At 35.6% G+C, this 18,037-nt stretch overlaps 1 protein-coding gene across 5 annotated transcripts in view; it reads right to left on the bottom strand.

Moving 5' to 3' along the window:
• LOC128243546 (V-type proton ATPase 116 kDa subunit a 1-like) overlaps positions 1–16,352 on the bottom strand; it is a 38,747-nt gene extending 22,395 nt beyond the window's left edge. For 3 of the 5 annotated variants that reach the window (XM_052961384.1, XM_052961409.1, XM_052961417.1), the window contains exons 1-11: positions 16,233–16,352; positions 15,370–15,519; positions 15,067–15,145; positions 14,121–14,218; positions 13,664–13,792; positions 11,103–11,117; positions 5,853–5,935; positions 4,686–4,812; positions 4,191–4,273; positions 834–927; positions 457–534 (exon numbers count right to left, since the gene is read on the bottom strand). In XM_052961384.1, the coding sequence (XP_052817344.1) occupies positions 457–534; positions 834–927; positions 4,191–4,273; positions 4,686–4,812; positions 5,853–5,935; positions 11,103–11,117; positions 13,664–13,792; positions 14,121–14,218; positions 15,067–15,145; positions 15,370–15,486 (903 nt within the window). In that variant the 5' untranslated portion in view covers positions 15,487–15,519; positions 16,233–16,352. Of the gene's footprint in view, positions 1–456; positions 535–833; positions 928–4,190; positions 4,274–4,685; positions 4,813–5,852; positions 5,936–11,102; positions 11,118–13,663; positions 13,793–14,120; positions 14,219–15,066; positions 15,146–15,369; positions 15,520–16,187 lie in introns of all 5 variants that reach the window. The other 2 variants (XM_052961393.1, XM_052961401.1) reach the window with 2 other exon arrangements.
• Positions 16,353–18,037: the final 1,685 nt, after the last annotated feature.

Raw genomic sequence — 18,037 nt, 5'->3', positions numbered from 1 at the left:
GATTTCTAAATTTATTGTTTTCTCAATATGATGCATAAGAGCTGAACATTTATTTCCAATCTTAGGTTCTAAAATAACAGCTACATGGGCTATTAAAGCAAGTATCAGAATAAAATTTCAAACTTTAAATCTACATAATCATTGAATTACATTTTTCAGCCTGGCTATTTATTACAGCAATTCCAATAGTACCATATTACAAGCTTAAGTTTAAACATATTTCGTTCAAGCCAAATATAAAACATCAGACTGTAGCATTATATTGTATAAAACTACAAAGATATTGAAACAGATTAAAACAAAACCAGGCCTTATGTTTCTCTCTGAATATTTCTCAGTTGTAAAATACACATATTATACAATAATGGATGCTTAAGTATTTAATATGTTAACAATAATCAATTTTGAAATATAATTAAAAGCTTTCGACTTGTACATGTTTAGTTAAGTGTAAACCTTGATGATCCAGTTGTGAATCTCTTTCTGAGCATTGAGCAGCACTCGATACCTGTGGTCCTTGGTCTGCTTCAACACCTGAAGAATAACCCATTATAAACGTCATCACTGTTTACCGTTTATGAAATATTCTTACTGACAGCCAGAAAATGGTACCAGTTAATAATAGAACTGTGATCATCAGAAATTATAAACTAAAGAGTTGGCAACTGTCATATGAAAATAACATATTGTTAACACATTCAATCAGTTACTGTATGCTTAAACTAATATCAATACATAAAGTGCAAATACGGATATTTTTGACTGTTGTATTTTAAGATAAAACTTGGTAAATATATTTCGTCCAGACAAATAATAAGCGTATACGTTCATACGATTTCAAGGTCTTCTAGGCGGGTGGTGACCCCTCGTAGCATGTCCATTCTCTCCTGGGCTGTCTCCGGGCATGGGTACAGTGTCGCACGGAACCTACACAACATTTCCAACAAATTAACATAGAAAAATAATTTTGACATTAAAATGCAGGTTTATCTTTAAAGTGACATTCTCATGGTGTAACCATGTAAAACCAGAGCTCTCACAGGAGTGACGAATACTACCACTTACAAGTGACGAATTCTACCACTTACTGTTTTAAAATAGGAATGCTATTCTGTTTCTTGAAAGAGAGGCCATTACCCCATCAAACATTGGTGGAATGTAACCATAGTATTCTAAATTATAAAACAAGAGATGTTTGTCAAACATTATGCCCCCCCTGAGCGCCATGTTGTCAGGATTATATGGACAATTGAATGAAATATGCATGGACCGAAATGACAGCTGATTTGTTGCTGTTTTAAGATTATGACCATTAAAGTGTGAGGATAAAGTATGTTATGACCGTCATGACCTTTGACTCTATGAACTCAAAATCCAGAGTCATTAGCTGGTCACCAGAAACCTAAATGTCAAGTTTGAGGGCCATGGGTGCAGGCATTGTCAAGTTATCAAAATACAAGTTTTTTTCGTTCAAGGTCACTGTGACCTTGACCTTTGACCCGATGACCCCTTAAATCATAAGGGGTCATCTACAAGTCAGATGCAACTCCAAGTCAGGTTTGAAGGCCATGGGTTCAGGCATTGTTGAGTTATCACTCGGACAACCTTTTACCATTCAAGATTACTGTGACCTTGACCTTTGGCTCTATGAATCCTAAAATCAATAAGGGTGATCTACTGGTCAGGCTTAACATCCATGTCAAGTTTAATGATCATAGGTTCAGGCATTGTTGAGATATCAGTGGGGGAAGATTTGTTAACTTTTTTGCATTAAAGGTTACTGTGACATTGACCTTGGCCTGATGACCCGCAACGTCGATAGGGGTCATCTACTGGGCAGGCCCAACATTCATGTCAAGTTTGATGACCATAGGTCCAAGAATTGTCGAGTTTGCTTTCAAGGTCACTGTGACCTTGACCTTTGACCCCTAAAATCAATAGGGGTCATCTACTGGTCAGGCCCAACCTCCATGTCAAGTTTGAGGGCCATGGGTGCAGGCATTGTTGAGTTATCACTTGGACAACCTTTTATCATTCAAAGTCACTGACCTTGACCTTTGGCCCAATGACCCCTAAAATTAATAGGGACAATCTTCTGGCCAGGCTCAACCTCCAAATCAAGTTTGAGGGCCATGGGTGCAGCCATTATCAAGTTATCACTCGGATAACCTTTTACCATTCCAGGTCACTGTGACCTTGACCTTTAGCCCAATGACCCCTTAAACCAATAGGGACCATCTTCTGGCCAGGCCCAACCTCCAAGTCAAGTTTGAGGGCCATGGGTGCAGGCATTGTTGAGTTATCACTCGGACAACCTTTTACCATTCCAGGTCACTGTGACCTTGACCTTTGGCCAGATGACCCCCAAAAACCATAGGGGTCATCTCCTGGTCAGGCCAATTCTCCAAGTCAAGTGTGAGGGCCATGGGTTCAGGCATTGTTGAGTTATCTATCGGACAACCTTTTACCATTCAAGGTCACTGTGACCTTGACCTTTGGCCCAATGACCCCCAAAAACAAAAGGGGTCATCTACTGGTCAGGCCTAACCTCCAAGTCAAGTTTGAGGGCCATGGGTGCAGGCATTGTCACGTTATCACTCGGACAACCTTTTACCATTCAAGGTCACTGTGACCTTGACCTTTGGCCTGATGACCCCCAAAAACAATAGGGGTTATCTACTGGTCAAGCCCAACCTCCATGTCAAGTTTGAGGGCCATGGGTGCAGGCATTGTTGAGTTATCACTTGGACAAGCTTTAAAATTATTTTACCATTAAAGGTCACTGTGACCTTGACCTTTGACCCGATGACCCCCAAAATCAATAGGGGTCATCTGCTGGTCAGGCCCAACCTTCATGTGAAGTTTGATGACCATACGTCCAGGAATTGTTGAGTTATCACTCGGACACTCTTTGGTCTACCGACGGACGGACCGACCGACCGACCGACCGACCGACATGCCTGTGCAAAGCAATATACCCCTCTTCTTCGAAGGGGGGCATAATTAGTGGTTTGTAACCAAAGTCAATTTATCATTGTATGTTGGGCAAATTAAAGTTGACAAGGGGCATAGCTCCATCAATAACTAGCCTTTCATGAGTTATCGTCCGAAAAACCATTTTTCTACTTTAAGTAACAGTGACCTTGACCTTGGCCCCACCAGCCCCAATATCGAACCTGACCTGTATCTTCTGATGTTACACCTGTGTACCAAAAATTGTTCAAATCTGTCAAGCCTTTCATGATTTATCGTCCGGAAACCATTTTTCTATTTTTAGTAACAGTGACCTTGACTTTGGCCCCACCCGCCCCAATATCGAACTTGACCTATATCTTCTGATGTTACACCTGTGTACCAAACTGTATCTTATGATGTTACACCTGTGTACCAAAAATTGTTCAATTCTGTCTAGCCTTTCGTGAGTTATCGTCCGGAAACTGTTTTTCTATTTTTAGTAACAGTGACCTTGACCCCACCTGCCCCAATATCGAACTTGACCTGTATCTTCTGATGTTACACCTGTGTACCAAAAATTTTCAAATCTGTCTGGCCTTTCATGAGTTATCGTCCGGAAACCATGAAAACTGACAGACCGACCGACCGACAAGCTCACTCCTATATACCCCCTCAAACTTCGTTTGTGGGGGTATAATAAAAAGATTGTAACCGAAGTTGAACTTGACCTGCATTTTATAATTTTGAAAATGTGTACCTAAATTTACATAAACCTGTCAGTGCTTTTATGAGTTATCATTCAGAAACTATAAACACAAGGTTATAGTAGGAACGGATGCATAATCCCAGGAGGGGTACAACTTGAAAAGGTAAGGACAACAACAAGTAGACACACTTTATAGACTTAAAGGGACCATAACTCTGTGGAAATAATCGAATCAGAATTAAAATATATGCAGCCTCCCATTAACTTGCTGAGAAAAAGTCTATACTTTAGACCTATATCAAACTATTTGAAATAAAAAGGGCCAGAACTCTGTAAAAGCTCATTGAACTGGAATGTGCTGATAATATGAGGATCACTTCCAGTAAACTAAGCTTGCCAAGTTTCTTTGAATTCAAGCTGGTAGTTGCTGACATATAGCCCAGACACAAAGAGTGGGATTGACTTGTCCTACATCTTACTACATAGATAAAGCTTCATTTTATATCAACTATTTGCATGAAGAACGTACCCCTCACAGATTTTCCTCACTCTAGCCTTGAGTTGTTCCCCTTGGAAAAACACAATAAACACAGACTTGTGGATGGCATCGCCCTGTAAATCAAACAACTCATGAGCTAAAAATTCAATACCAACATTGTTCTAGATAAAGTTGTATATAATACAATTATATGAGTACCATCTTTACGTATTAATATTGCTATTTCTTCTGAACTATAAATCTTTCATGAACACGAACACAATACTACCCAAGAACTAATCAAATAGAAACAACCATCGACATTAAAGAAAGATGAGCTCATACAGGCAAAGTGGTCGAAATAAGCCCAAATTAAGCCCCCAAGCCATGCACTGGTAAAATGCCTTCCGGGCTTGCTCAATTTCTGGATTTTACAAAGCAGGGCTGTTTCAAAAATTTGATGCCATTTTATTATTTAAGAATTCAGGCTTGATAATACAAAAGTGTTATTTGGATGACTGCATGCCACATCCTTTTTTTACTTACACTGTGTGGGTCCTCAAGTGCCTGCATGATCTCGTCCTGTCTGAGGAACACATTCCCACGGCACGCAAACCATAACATTCTCTCGAACGCCGGAACCTTCTCTCGGGGTATCACACCAGCTATAAACCTGCACGAACAGTTGCTCACAATTAATAATACAAGAAGAACAGAAGAACCTTTTACCCAAAATCAATAGGGATTGTATAATAAGCATGAACAATTAGCATAACAAGTTTGAGTCTCCAGTTATCGATCAGAAACATAAGTGTGGCATTGAAGCCGTGGACACTGTTGAACAAAGTAATCATGTGTCTACGATGTTATAGTTTAAGGAGACAAGTCAAACTGTTTGGGTCTTGCTCAACATTTGAATTTACAAATCCTGGCCTGTAGTGTAATTTTTTTTTCAAAGACTGTGATAACTAGAAATGTGTCCATAGGACACGGATGCCCCCACTTCGGTTTTTTGTCACAGAAAATAAGCCATAATGATTTTTGAAGTATTTTTGGCAAAAAAGGGCCGTAACTCCTAAATGACTAAAGCGATTTCCATGACTATCGAACTTGATCAAGATATTATGGTCACAAACATGTGTTTAAAGTTTGGTGAGGATTGGACAAACAGTTTTCAAGAATTAGATCGGAAACAATCTTCGGCACGTATTTTTCAAGTCTTTTTTTGCAAATAAAGGGCCGTAACTCCTAAATGACAAAAGCGATTTCCATGGCTATCGAACTTGATCAAGATATTATGGTCAAAATCATGTATGTAAAGTTTGGTGAGGATTGGACACATACTTTTCAAGAATGAGATTGGAAACATATATTTTTGAAGTATTTTTGGCAAAAAAGGGCCGTAACTCCTAAATGACTAAAGCGATTTCCATGACTATCGAACTTGATCAAGATATTATGGTCACAAACATGTGTTTAAAGTTTGGTGAGGATTGGACAAACGGTTTTCAAGAATTAGATCGGAAACAATCTTCGGGACGTACGTACGTACGTACGGACAGACGTACGTACGGACAAGGGCAACCCTATATGCCGCCACTTTGTGGGGGCATAAAAATCTATTAGACTAAGATTAAAAACTTATGTTAAATGTCAACATTTATTAACTAAGGTAATGTTTTTTGGTGGATTTGTGAATTTAGAGTGTTATACCCGAGTTGTACAGAGCCGACCCTCTCCTCCGGTACCAGGGCGTGTTGGGCGTCCTCCACAACATTGTGGTGACCATGACCTTGCTGAAACAGAACACAACACAAAAAACTTATAACCAAATTAACTCACATTTACTTTGAGATGTATTAGTATTCCACATACTTGAACTCATAGAAGTTCTCAGAAAAAGCTATTTCAAAATGTCTTGAATGATTACTTTGTTACTAAATAAATAATGATGGCCACTAGGTATAATACAATGTATGGTATTGCTGAGAATCTATCGTTTAAGGCAAAAATCCCAATACATTGGTTGCATAATCTCTAAATCAATTATCACCATATGGATGTATTCTTTAAAATAGAAATGAAGAGTAGACTATGTGGATTACTGATATGTCTTTAAAATGGCAACTGCTTCTTAAACAAATTAAATATGTCATGGAAAATGTTTTCATACAGCAGTTTGCATGTATAAACTGTTTTTACATCCCCCTTATTTTCAACATTATACTTTTACTATTGTTAATTTTTAATACAAGGATTGTTCAAATTATTTCTGATGAAATATTTTTTATTCCTATTGGCCACTCTTTCAAGGTTCCAGGTGTTATTTAAAAAAAATAATATCCCAGTTCCAATTCTAATCTTAACATTTATATCCAAGTTTTAATTCAAATGTTAACATTTATATCCCAGTTCCAATTCTAATCCTAACATTTATATCCCAGTTTCAATTCTAATCCTAACATTTATATCCCAGTTTCAATTCTAATCCTAACATTTATATCCCAGTTTCAATTCTAATCCTAACATTTATATCCCAGTTTCAATTCTAATCCTAACATTTATATCCCAGTTTCAATTCTAATCCTGACATTTATATCCCAGTTTCAGTTCTAATCCTAACATTTATATCCCAGTTTCAGTTCTAATCCTAACATTTATATCCCAGTTTCAGTTCTAATCCTAACATTTATATCCCAGTTTCAATTCTAATCCTAACATTTATATCCCAGTTTCAATTCTAATCCTAACATTTATATCCCAGTTTCAATTCTAATCCTAACATTTATATCCCAGTTTCAATTCTTATCTTAACATTTATATCCCAGTTTCAATTCTAATCCTAACATTTATATCCCAGTTTCAATTCTAATCCTGACATTTATATCCCAGTTTCAATTCTAATCCTGACATTTATATCCCAGTTTCAGTTCTAATCCTGACATTTATATCCCAGTTTCAGTTCTAATCCTGACATTTATATCCCAGTTTCAGTTCTAATCCTGACATTTATATCCCAGTTTCAATTCTAATCCTGACATTTATATCCCAGTTTCAATTCTAATCCTAACATTTCTATCCCAGTTTCAATTCTAATCCTAACATTTATATCCCAGTTTCAATTCTAATCCTAACATTTATATCCCAGTTTCAATTCTAATCCAAACATTTATATCCCAGTTTCAATTCTTATCTTAACATTTATATCCCAGTTTCAGTTCTTATCTTAACATTTACATTTTTCATTTTATCAAAGTGCACAACTGACTACTGTACAAGTTATAAATACACATGCAAAAGAACGGAATATCATATATTTAGTTACATAACAATTTGACAATACATGTACATGTAGGTTATAGAGATGCAATGTTTTAAAAATTTAAGATGAATATCACAACCAGAATTAAAATCATTAATGCATTTCAATTTACTATGCAATAATTTGCTTACATTGCTCAACATTGCAATTCATACATGCTTGTAACAGGTAGTTTATACTAAATCAGATGTAATCTACATGACAACTTATTCAAGAATCAATCAACTTCTTTAAACCCATGCAACAAAACGATCAAATTCAAACAAACAGGGCAAACCATAGACTAAAAGCAAATAAAACCATTTATATAAATTCATTCTGAACACAGTTTACTGGGTGGTACACGTTAAGTGTGTCTACAGAAGTTTAAGGTTATATATTTTGCATAAATGCTGACGCTCCTTCAGCTATATTGTATATACCGCGTATGGGCTTCTCTCAACAAAAAAGTTAAAGAAGGAGATCCTTTACCACTTTGATGTTTCCAAATATTGAAAGCCACTTAAATGTGCCAGTTATGGTGTTTCTGTAATATTTAATATTTAATATTTTGCATTTTTTTTCTTCTAATGTTGGTTAAATGTGGGGTTTTATTTTCCCAAAGATGTCTTTGCTATAGGAAAGCCTTCATGGAAAAAAACAACACTTTCTTAACCTGAAAGCGAAGCCTTAAGAAAATAGAGAAAGGGCATCAGCATTCATGTGAAATATATAAATAATACACGTCTGCGGGCAGAACCTCACTCAAGACTCACTTTACGTTACTACCCAGACTTATTACCCGGACATCTACAAATATTGCTAGAGGACACATGTAATATAAACATGTCTTCTTTCTTTAATTAAACCTTAATGAGTCAAAAGGTATACAACATCTATTTACCACCATTTATCTCTCACAACCAACCTGCTAATCCCAGACCATTACCTCCAACACCTGTCGTTTCACCAAGCTCAAATTAAACTTGCGTCAAACACAAAATGAATAATAAAAATTTATCAAACTATAATTTATTTTATAATATAAATTTAACCACTTAATATAAATCCCATGTTTGCTGTCTGTGAAATGCATCAGAAGAAAAACAAGCTTTTAATAAAATGTTTTTGTTTTTTTCTTGCAAATATACACCACCATACAACAAGAGCTGTCGTAAGACAGTGCGCTCGACTACGCCGCTTTGACTTAGAATACAATAACGATGTAATAATACCAAGTTTGGTCTCTTTATGTCAAACCTAACTAAAATTATTCGATACATAAGGTGACTGATGCTGCCCTCCCACCAGCACGCCCAAACAATGATGCAGGTCATTCAAATAACTTGATTTCCTATAATGAAAATGTGGTTAAGAGTATACAAATATGCCTTTCCAAGGAAATTAAAAAAAAATAATCAAGGGCCATAATTTGTATGTTGGCTTAAAACGGAGTTATGTTTCTTGTTGAAAGATGGTCGTTAATAATTTTGAATTTTATTAAGTGCATTTAATGAACAGTATAGAAGTTTTTTTTTAACTAACTTGCCCTAAACTTTTATTTGCCTAAAACTTTAACCTAAGTCAATCAGGGGCCATAACTTGTATTAAGGATATGGAGTTATGTAACCTCATTGGGTGATGGTCCTGAACAATTGTGTGAAGTATTAAGTCAATTGAATGAAGGGTATAGAAGTTATTAAACAATATCCCAACCTGCCCTAAAACTTTAACCTAAGTTCCATAGTCAATCAGGGGCCATAATTTGTATAAAAGATAATATGGAGTTATCTAACCTCATTATTTGATGGTTCTGAACATCTGTGTGAAGTATTAAGTCAATTGAATGAATGGTGTTGGAGTTTTAAGTGAAAATGCCAACTTGCCCTAAAACTTGATCCTGCCCTAAAACTTTAACCTAAGTCAATCAGGGGCCATAACTTGTATTTAGGATAATATGGAGTTATGTAATCTCATTGTGTGATGGTCCTGAACAACTGTGTGAAGTATTAAGTCAATTGAACAAAGGATATAGAAGTTATCAATAAATATTCCAACTTGCCCTAAAACTTTAACCTAAGTTCCATAGTCAATCAGGGGCCATAATCTGTGTAAAGAATAATATGGACTTAACTAACCTCATCATGTGATGGCCCTGAACAACTGCCTGAAGTATTAAGTCAATTGAATGTAGGGTATTGGACTTATAAGTGAAAATCCCAACTTGCCCTAAAACTTTAACCAGACGCCGACGCTGGGGCGAGTAGTATAGCCCACCTATTCTTCGAATAGTCGAGCTAAAAATCACATGATGTTAGATGCATTAAGACTGAAAAAAACTATCCTCTAAAAACAAGCCACAGAAGCGAGCCACCGCAGTGAGGTGTTTTTTTTGTTAATGCTTCACACTTGAGAAACTCTGGAGAAAAGCCAGAGCATGTAAGAACTAGAAGCGCTGCAACGCGTCAAAACCAGGTTTTTAATAAGGGCAATCAGAAATTTAGCCAATAAGTTTTTTGTACGAGTTAGGAAAAAGTAGCAGCCTATTTCTTTACATTTTCAAAAAGAGACGTAACTGAAAATTTCCCTAGTAGGTATCTTATTACCCTAGTTAAGTATCTTTAGGGTTTACTTTCCATTAGTGACAATGACCTTGTCCTCTACCCCCTCAAATGCAATCCCAAGCTAGCTCTTCTCATTATGTACCCACAAATCAACTTTTACTACTAAATCAGTTCTTCCTTATTTATATAATTTATCAGTTATTCAGTGAAAACCATTTTTCTATTTTTAGCTACAGTGAAAACAACCCCATTTTGAAATCTCTATCAGTCTGGGCCAGTCAACCCCTCCCCCATAATAAAAAATAGATTCATTACTTTTCATAACTATCCATCAATGCTAGCTTAAATTATTGGGGGTGGGACCAATGTTTGAAGCCCGCCAGCCCATCTGCCCAACGACATCCCCATTCTTATAGCCTGGTTTTCGTTGAAAACCTGGTTAAAAAGTAAAAAATGTATTCAGATGTTCAAATCTCTGTCCAAACCTACATTGTAAGAAAATACCTACATTTAAATTATTCAAATGTTATAGTGTTATTATTATTTACATGATTATTAATTGCCATCAGTTCTGACTGCAGCCAATAAAGTATTGTATCATACACATAGTGTTACATGTGATATACCAATGCCAATATTTATGTTAATAATAAGTATACAGATGGTTTTAATATCCTACATCGTGCACGGAGAACATAAACTAAAGATTTTCAGAAAAATGTACGCCAGCAGAACACAACTTCACACATAACTCATAACAAAACCATTCTTACTATTTAATCCTTTACAATAATAATTGATAATATCTGACATAGCATATATATCTTGAAACAACAAGTCAGAAATCTGAAACCAGTATTTGGCAAGGATCTTTTCATGAAGCCCTGCTGAATAAAATTTAGAATTTGAGCAAGCTCAGTTGAGCTTGCAGGCTTTATAATTTCAGCCACTGGCTTATATGAAATTATTTGCACCTACAGAAGTTGAATTTTGATCAAGTCATTTTGTAAAGGTTTTTACAAATTCCAAAGACTAGGATGGTTTTGTTTTGTGCTGTGAGAGTGTGAAGTGAAAAGCCAAGCTGAATTCATCACCTACCTCACCCACGCCATACTGTCAGGTCATAAACACACAACAAATAGTTAATATGGCAAAATTGTAAAGAACATTGTTCAAAACTATCAAATTAAATAACCTGTGTTCCAATTTTTCAACTATAGTCATAACACTATATTTTATGGGTCACCATTTCCTATAATAAAATCGGTCAATTAGCCTGGATAAGGTGAAATAGCCATCTAATGCATTGCTGTTATGAACATGTCAATTATTTTACAGACTACATGTACACTTTATCAGTTTAGTTCAACATTTCATGTATTGAAAAGACCACACTAAACTTAAAACATATATATATATAAAGACTGCATATGTTTGTTTGATAATAGTATGCACATCTTGATCCTAACAAATAGTAAAAAGCTGACTGTATTTTTAAAGGTTATCATTTAATACAGCTCATGTATGTACAAGACAAGATAAATGCATCTGGTGACATGAAAATTCAATCAGGCCTAAAAAAAAAAATTGTTTGGTTAGGGTTACATCCTTTTCAAAAATAGGTAGGGTAGGTAGGCTTTTTATTTTTTTTTATTTATTTTTTTTATTAGGCTTTATATAAGAATATCATTTTCATCATTGGAGAATGGTGTTAAAGCTATCTTCTGTATAAGCATTTAAGGTTTAAACTACATATTGAAAAGCAATAAAAAAAAAACGAATTTTTTTTTTTTTTTTTTTAGTTTTTCATTTTTTTTTTCAAACTCAGGGATCGAATTAAGAAAATTAAGGAAATTAACCAAGTTTTGTTACGCGAAAATGCCTGGAAGTGTGAATAGGCTGACAGCGACGCGGGGATTGACCGAAAAGCCCTCCAATAAAACCAAACCTAGCGAAAAGACATGAATTGTCGGTACTTTGTCACAAACCAAAAATTCTCGGTCCGATTCTACGGCATCTGTCAGAACCGTCAAAAAATAGGAAACGGAGTTGAACTCCAAACTTTTGTATGCAACAAAAGAGAATAATGGCAATGTTGATTTCAAAGTGTAGTGTGATGTTTGGAAAGAATTCGCCAGCGATAAAACATCAAATGTAGGCATTACAGTATTTTATTTTTTATTTACTAAGCAACAGCTAGGTCGCACCCTGCCCATCTTACTGGCTAGATCCTCCATGTCACGTGTGCAACATACATTACCATCGAAAAATGTCAGTGTACATATATATTTTCAAGAGAAAAACATCTACTCTGTGTAGGATTCGAGCCTATGAACCCCTGCTTGCAAGTCTGGTCCTCTACCCAACATGACTTACCAGGCACTTGGCTACTCAGACGCATTGAATGGCTAAGAATAATGACTGTTACACTCCTCCCCACTTAACATTATGAAAGTATAAACTTAGTTGGGGAGGAGTGTAGTCACTTACTACTAATGATTCAAGGGTTTTGAGTAACCAGGAGCTTAGTTAGCCCAGCTGGGTATATGACTTAATCTATGTAAGAATTAAAAACAAAATGTAAAGGTTTATAGTTTATTCTTATCTCAGTGCACTTGATAAACAATGTACATAATGCTACAACAAAACTACTTGTTTATTTGGAACTTACATGAAGTAAAACAGCCTTTAAATAACTGCTAGTGGAACCCACCATTTTGCTAGTTGAAAAAAATGGCACTAGCAAACACTTGCTAGTGGCAAAAAAAGTTAAATTCGATCCCTGATTTAACTGACTATAAAAACAGTAGGGTCGGCGCCTATTCCGTAGGTAGGGTCGGGTAACCCGAACCAAATGTATTTTTTTTTAGGCCTCACTAAAATGTCCTTGGATCATATATGTGAAGGACTGCCAATCAACACAATTATTTCCATACATGATATTATTAATACAATACTGAAACTACTTATTGATATATGTGCAGGGAGTATAAGCACATACAACCCTTAACAATTGTGATATTCTTTCACATACAAACCTCACAAAACACTAAAACAATAGAAAGAGCATCACAAAATTACCAACAACGTTCAACTGTTGTGGAGGGTTTTATTCTAAAAAGGGGCACAACTCACCAAATATTAAATCCAGAATAATGGGTCTTGCTATGCATGTGTTTATTGTCTCTGGCATCAAGTGTACCAACTATTTTGAAGGCATATTCAGTTATGTCCAAGGTTTATGTTTTTGCAACCAACAACTGTCGACAACATCACAGCTATGACAAAACCTGGACTTTTTTCTTTGAATAAAAAGGCCAAAACTAAACAATTGTTTATATCCAAAATCACTGGTAGGTAGTTGGTTCCTCCTTTTTTAAAGTAAAGTTTCCGCTTAAAGTCATTTTATACTTCTTTGTTTGGGAACATTTACAGGTTTTCCTGAGCAAGAAATTACAAAAAAATGCTACAAAAAAAAAAAAAAATTATGGTCAGAAAAAACAATTCTGCTTCAATTATAAAATAGGTATCCAGTATAAAAAAAAATAGGGTAGGTCGGTAAGATGGAATCTGGGAAGGTCAGGAAGCTGGAATCAAACATTTTGTTGGTGTAACACCTCAGAGGTAAATCATTGACAGGTTAAAAAATGTCACCATACCTCTCTGAAGAATGTCTGAGTTTTTGTAAGGACCTCCTTTAGCTCAGTGAGTTCCAGGTAGTTACGTTTCAGGGCCTCAGCATTCGTGTTCACCTCCCGCAGCTCCGACTCAATCTTCTCAAATGTTGCCTACAGAAGAATACTGATACTTTGCTGTACTTTAAACAAACAGATCCATGAAGAGCAGTATGTGCTGAGTTCAATTTCTTGGTGACATCAGTAATATAATATTATATAAATATTGACTGCTTAGAGGCGAACTGTGCATCAAGTCAAACTAAGGAAACACTATTGACCAAGGCTTTTGTTATTTACAATAATATGAGTTATCTTAATGCGTAAATTTATAAACTTCTGTACTAAAACACTTTGAAGAAAATGTTTGAGATACCATAGGATCTTTAAATCACAAATAATGAAAAAATAATATAATTTTTTATTGAACTATCCCACATACTTCAAGATCTATCATTTCTTTTGGAGCTGGGGCTTTGGGGTTTGAATCAGAGTCTGGGATCTTCAGTTTGTCCTTCTTCAATTCTTTCTCAATGTATCCTACAAAAACACAGATTTGTTAAATATACAGTTAAAGTACAATCTACAGATAAACCACAATACCATATCAGTATATAACTGCACTAAATTGATTGTTCATAAGTATGCAGGTCTTTTCAATTTATCTAAAGCTTTAATTGAAATATAAAGGAGGGTGTCTCCTCTGATTTATTAGAAAAAAAATATTGCTACATAATTCAGATGGATTCAGGGTTCAAAGGAAACATGAGTTTGTAGTTTGAGACTCATGAAAAATGTAATGGACAACCCAGTATTATGTATATATATGTGTATATATATGTGTATATATATGTGCCTGACTCCTTCATAAAAAAATACCATTGTTCAAAAAAAATGACATTTAAAATGTGCATTGACTATGAGTGATATGACCTTTTTTTATCAAATGCTTATAAATGCTTTAAAAGTATATCAAAAGCCATCAGCTGGTGTTTAAGTGAAATATTAGTTGTTAAATCTTTGAAAACTAAACGAAGCAGTTACTCCTCTTAATATATTGCAATGTTTAAATTAAGATCTAATGACATCATTTAACACCTCAGTGATTGACTTGCTCATTACTATAAATCCCCTCACCCTTCAACTGCAGCCAACATACCAACTTAGACTGACACCAGCTTGGCATGACGTCATAAAACTTGACCATTTGAACGCAGGACCAAGTGGCAGGAATTAACATAGGTTCATGATATATTATGTGAATGTATTAAGGGTGTCGTGGAAATTAAAGTGCTTGGAGTGCCAGATTTTAAGCTTTTGAAGGGATGTGGCACCAACAGCTGAAATTCTGGCATCTTAAACAGTTATAATACTAAAGTGCTACTTACTTAGTTTCCTTTCCATCTCCTCACATCTCATAATTTCATTCACAAACTTCCTTTGAAAAGCATTTACATCTGGATTCAACTGAAGCAGAGAAAAAATAAATGGCTTTGAAGCTTCTGCATTGCCAATGGAAATGATGTGTTATTACAGTGATGTCTACATTACAGTCATTAAATGGTTAATAATATTATGAAAATTTAGCCATACAATCATTAAGTATTTGATATAATCTTAAAAAAGGCCATATCAGTAGTTTTTTTTAATTTAAATATTCCCATAAGCTTAAAACATGTGCTTCAACTTACATCTTTAAACTGTACTAGGCCCATTTCACCCAGTTCAGACACACAGGCATAGGCAGCATCGGACTGTAGAAAGAGCTGACACAAGGTCATCTCTTCACTCCGGAAAAGTGACCCCATGTTGGAAATTTCTTTGTTTAAGACTCAACAAATCTGAAACAACAATACAACTTACAAAATATATACATTTAAAATTTACGAGTCAAGGACATCCCTGTATTATCCAATTTGCATCTAGGCTGGTAAGAAAAAACATACAATCAGAAAAAAAAGAACAATTATCCCCACCTGAGAACCCCCAAATCATGTCCGAAAAATTATATTTCACTACAAAAAGATGAATGAACCTTTAGGTGTCTAAAAATAAGATAAGCCAAATAATATATATTATTTTCAATAATTATGGGTGTCTGAATTACTAGAGTGACTGATTATTCTAGTTAATTAAAATCTGGGAATTGCAAACGGGGAAAAAATACTGTGTTTATATTATACATCAATACGGCAATACCTTTAATTATGTTACTTTCATATCTTTATTATTGGAGGCAATTATATATATATTAGTGCCTCCAATAATAAAGATATGAATGTAGAAAAAGAAAAAAACTAAAGAGAAAACACATTAGGGTTAGTGCTGCCTTTGAAAATTAAGGTCTCCCCTTAAACGAGAGAACAGTTGAAGAGAAAAGCTGTAAGTGTTTGACAGTTGATACTTTGCGGGAAAGAATGTTGCTGCAAAAAATCACAAAGGTTGCTGGAATCCCGCCCAAGACATGTTTCCACACATATCTATAAGTTTAAATAACACTGATTCTTACCATAATTGAACATAGAATAAGGAGCATAATTTTAATATTCCTTACATTACGGCGCTTGAATGTTCTTCGGTCCAAAGTTTGCCTGTCAGCTGACAACCGGAAGCGGAAATATCTTTGAACGGAAATCACAACAGAAAAGTCATATTAAGGTAGACTGGTACCCTTCGTTACTTTTTGATAAAAATCTTTTTGTAGAAAAGAGAAAAGGGTACCAGTCTATATTATGGGGTGATGCTAAAACCCGGTATCCGGTATCGATATTGGGAAAAGCCGGTATCACTGTTTATGATAAGTTTATGTTGATACCGATTTTTTGTCACAGTTGGTGCCAGATAATATGTCCCCAATTCACTCAATAGTGAACTATATAATGCGTCTGAGAAGGTGAGTATGAATCAAATTGCTTTGGTTTGAGCATGCGTTTTTGTGAATTTCTTGAATAAACTTATATATTATCGTTAACTTGTCAACTTAGACAATTTGATGGTGATGATAATGATTTTTTTGCACAAGTTGTTGTTCATATTGTTGGGACAAAAACATTTCGGGTATCGATCCTCACCACAGATCGCTGCCGCGAGACATAAGAGCACTTAATGACAGAATACATATGATAGCTCGCCAAGGTAATATGAAAATCACCTACGAAAAAAGAAAAGATTGGCGTGACAAATGAAAAAAAAAAATGACAATATTACCATTGTTTTAAATTGAAGAACCAGGTATGATTGTGATAAAAATGTGCATTTGTTGTCAGTATCTGATTTATCAATAAATGATAAGACCATTACGAATAACAATTACAATGGCAGTCGAATTTTGTTTTTACATAAACAAGTTTAATTTTTACACAGTTTACGATGTACAAGAAACGTAGGGACATTTTCTTCACTGTATGGGAAATTAAAGGCTGTGCCATTTCCAAACAATCTAAACAAATCAAGAACAACATCTTTTCCGGTAGTACCGAAATCGATAAAAGTAAAAAGGCGTGGAAGTGGCAATATATGTCGTATGCTTATACACAAACAATTAAAGTGACAGCCAATTGTTTTCGCAAACGCGTTACAAAGTATCTACCCATACATAAATCACTTGTTAAATATAGTTATATAATAAAGAAATATACTTATTCTAAAAAGTACCCTAATGAAGGCGTTATGTTAAATAAGCACTTTATTTTCAGAAGAATTTTTGTATCTAAACACTGTCAGGCCATACAACGTGAAGGCGCCCTTACCCATACCTCTAGGCCATACAACGTGTAGACGTCCTTATCCATACACTTCCAGGCTATATCACGTGTAGGCACCCATATCCATACATATCCAGGCCAAACCACGTGTAGGCAACCTTATCAATACACTTCCAGGCCATACAACGTGTACATGTCCTTATCCATACACTTCCAGGCTATATCACGTGTAGGCACCCTTATCACTACACTTCCAGGCCATACAACGTGTAGACGTCCTTATCCATACACTTCCAGGCCATACCATGTGTAGGCACCCATATCCACACACTTCCAGGCCATACAACGTGTAGACGTCCTTATCCATACACTTCCAGGCCATACCATGTGTAGGCACCCATATCCATACACATCCAGGCCATACCACGTGTAGGCAACCTTATCAATACATTTCCAAGCCATTCAACGTGTAGACGACCTTATCCATACACGTCCAGGCCATACCATGTGTAGGCACCCTAATCCATAGACTTCCAGGCCATACAACGTGTAGACGGCCTTACCCATACACTTCCAGGCCACACCATGTGTGTGCACCCTTATCAATACACTTCAAGGCCATACAACGTTTAGGCACCCTTATCCACACACTTCC

Source organism: Mya arenaria, chromosome 2 (genome assembly GCF_026914265.1).
Source record: "Mya arenaria isolate MELC-2E11 chromosome 2, ASM2691426v1".
NCBI classification, from domain to species: domain Eukaryota; kingdom Metazoa; phylum Mollusca; class Bivalvia; order Myida; family Myidae; genus Mya; species Mya arenaria.
The sequence above is the reverse complement of the archived record's forward strand: the minus strand, read 5'-3'. Positions and strand labels throughout refer to the sequence as shown.